General features: G+C 42.1%; 1 protein-coding gene across 1 annotated transcript in view; it reads left to right on the top strand.

Moving 5' to 3' along the window:
- LOC106868811 (ATP-binding cassette sub-family C member 2) overlaps positions 1–2091 on the top strand; it is a 25044-nt gene that overhangs the window by 11398 nt on the left and 11555 nt on the right. Inside the window, exons 11-12 of the mRNA XM_014914231.2 lie at positions 209–519; positions 1691–1890. Of these exons, the coding sequence (XP_014769717.2) occupies positions 209–519; positions 1691–1890 (511 nt within the window). The remainder of the gene's footprint in view (positions 1–208; positions 520–1690; positions 1891–2091) is intronic.

The raw sequence follows: 2091 nt of genomic DNA, 5'->3' as shown, positions 1-2091 counted from the left end.
ATATATATATATATATATATATATATATATGTATATGTGTGTATATATATATGCATATGTGTGTGTGTATATATATATGCATATGTGTGTGTGTATATATATATATATATATATATACATATATATATATATAAAATGTGTGTGTATGTGTATGAGTGTATATATATATATATCTCAATTTATTTATTTTTGTTGTTTCTCATTGCAGCACTTTGGCTAGGTCTGTTCTACGTCACCACCACCCTTTTTGCCATCAAAGCCAACAAAAAAGTCCATCTGCAGATGACCGAATCTCTTTTGCTTTCTCCTCTCAGTTTCTTCTCTGAAAATTCCAAATTTGATGTTGATTATGATTTCTTTAGCAACCTCGGACAAATTGATGAAGAATTATTGAACACCTACAAGATGTGGTGCAATGCCTTCTTAGATATAGTTGCCACATTCTTTCTGATATGTCTGCAATTAAATAACCTAATTCCTATCGTTGTTTTATTGATGATCTTCCTTGGCATACAAATGGTGAGTTATATTTTATATATGTGCATGTATATATATATAGTTGAAATTTACAGAAAAACAAAAGACAAAGACAGGTGTATAAACAACAAGCAGGTATATTAGTTTGACGCTTGGGAAGGTGAGAAAGTCTTTTACGTTTCGAGCCTACGCTCTTCAGCAGAAAGGAACACAAGGAAATAAACAGAAAGAGAATGAAAAACACTTGTGGATTTAGCGGTCAATCATGGCGACTGGTTGGGCAAAGGTAGTTGGACGGGAAATAATAAAGTGCTGGTGGTCTCAAATGAAGGTGCATGTGGATAGGAGTTGCTGGCTTTGACATGTGGATGTGTGGGTGTGTGGATGATGGTGTAGGTGATGGGAAGTGGTCAGTGCTAGTGCGTGCAGAGTGGTGTGATATGGCGGTGTTGGGGTGTGGGCTTAGGGTGAGGATATGGGGTTATGGATAGGGTATGTGGGGTGGGGGTGGATAGAGAGGGTATCAATGAAGGGAGAAAGTGGGTAGGAGTGAAGAGAGGAAGTAGGTGTCAGGGCAAGAGAAGAGGGGAGAGGTAGGTAGGAGTGAGGAGAGGAGGGGAGTTAAATGAAGAGGGGAGGGGAGTTGAGCCCATGTGGGGCAAAGGAGCAAAGAGAGAATAATAATTCCTGTTCACGGCAAAGGTGAGAGTCAAGATGGCCCCTGTGCAAAGACAATCTGAACACAGACAGGTGTTGTAATGAATGACTGGTAGAGCGGAAATGGCGTGAAACCAGGATGTCATTGCTGAGTGTAATGTCTCAGAAGTACTCTGTGAATGGGTCTGCCAAGCAGTGGCCATTTAACTGATGTACAGAGATGGGCAGAAAGAGCAGGAGGTGCAGTGAATGATGTTGCTAGGAATATATATAGTTTCAATTCCTGGACGGGTTGGTGCATTGGTTCTTGAGCACAACCCTTCATTTCAAGTGACTCCAGTCCAGTCATGAGTAACTCTGTGACAGACTGGCATTGCATTCAGATGGAAGTGATGTGATCTTAGATGCTGTGGAAGCCAGGTAACCAGTTTTGTGAGTAGTGGGACTTAGGGCAGTTATGTCTAGAAGATTGACAATGACGACGACAATGATGATGATGTTATGGTGGTGATGGTGATGATGGTGATGGTGATGGTCCTGTCTTCCTTTGTTTCAGAAAATCTACATCCCTGTCGTGATAAAACTGCACCAGATGTACAATCTGTGCTCCAGTAATATGTTGGAGCACATTGCACAGACGGAAACAGGAGGTGACGTGATTGCAGCATTCAGTAATGAGAGCAGCTTCGTTAAGAAGAACAATCTGTGTGTGGACCAACTGCAGAGGTATGCCCATGCCATCATGACAGCAGAGAGGTAAGTAGGAAGGTCAGTTTGTGGTTGATGGAGTGATGGTGGTGGGGACATGAGGATGGCGTAGTGCTGTTACTGTGGAGGTGGTGGTATGGGGGAGTGGTGTGTAAATATCAGTGATGTAAAGTCATATTGGTAGATGTAGTGTGAAGGCTGGCATGGCTGTGAGGCTGTTGTTGGTAGGTGGTGGTGGTGGTGGTGGTG

The sequence above is a fragment of the Octopus bimaculoides genome, chromosome 21 (genome assembly GCF_001194135.2).
Source record: "Octopus bimaculoides isolate UCB-OBI-ISO-001 chromosome 21, ASM119413v2, whole genome shotgun sequence".
NCBI classification, from domain to species: domain Eukaryota; kingdom Metazoa; phylum Mollusca; class Cephalopoda; order Octopoda; family Octopodidae; genus Octopus; species Octopus bimaculoides.
The sequence above is the reverse complement of the archived record's forward strand: the minus strand, read 5'-3'. Positions and strand labels throughout refer to the sequence as shown.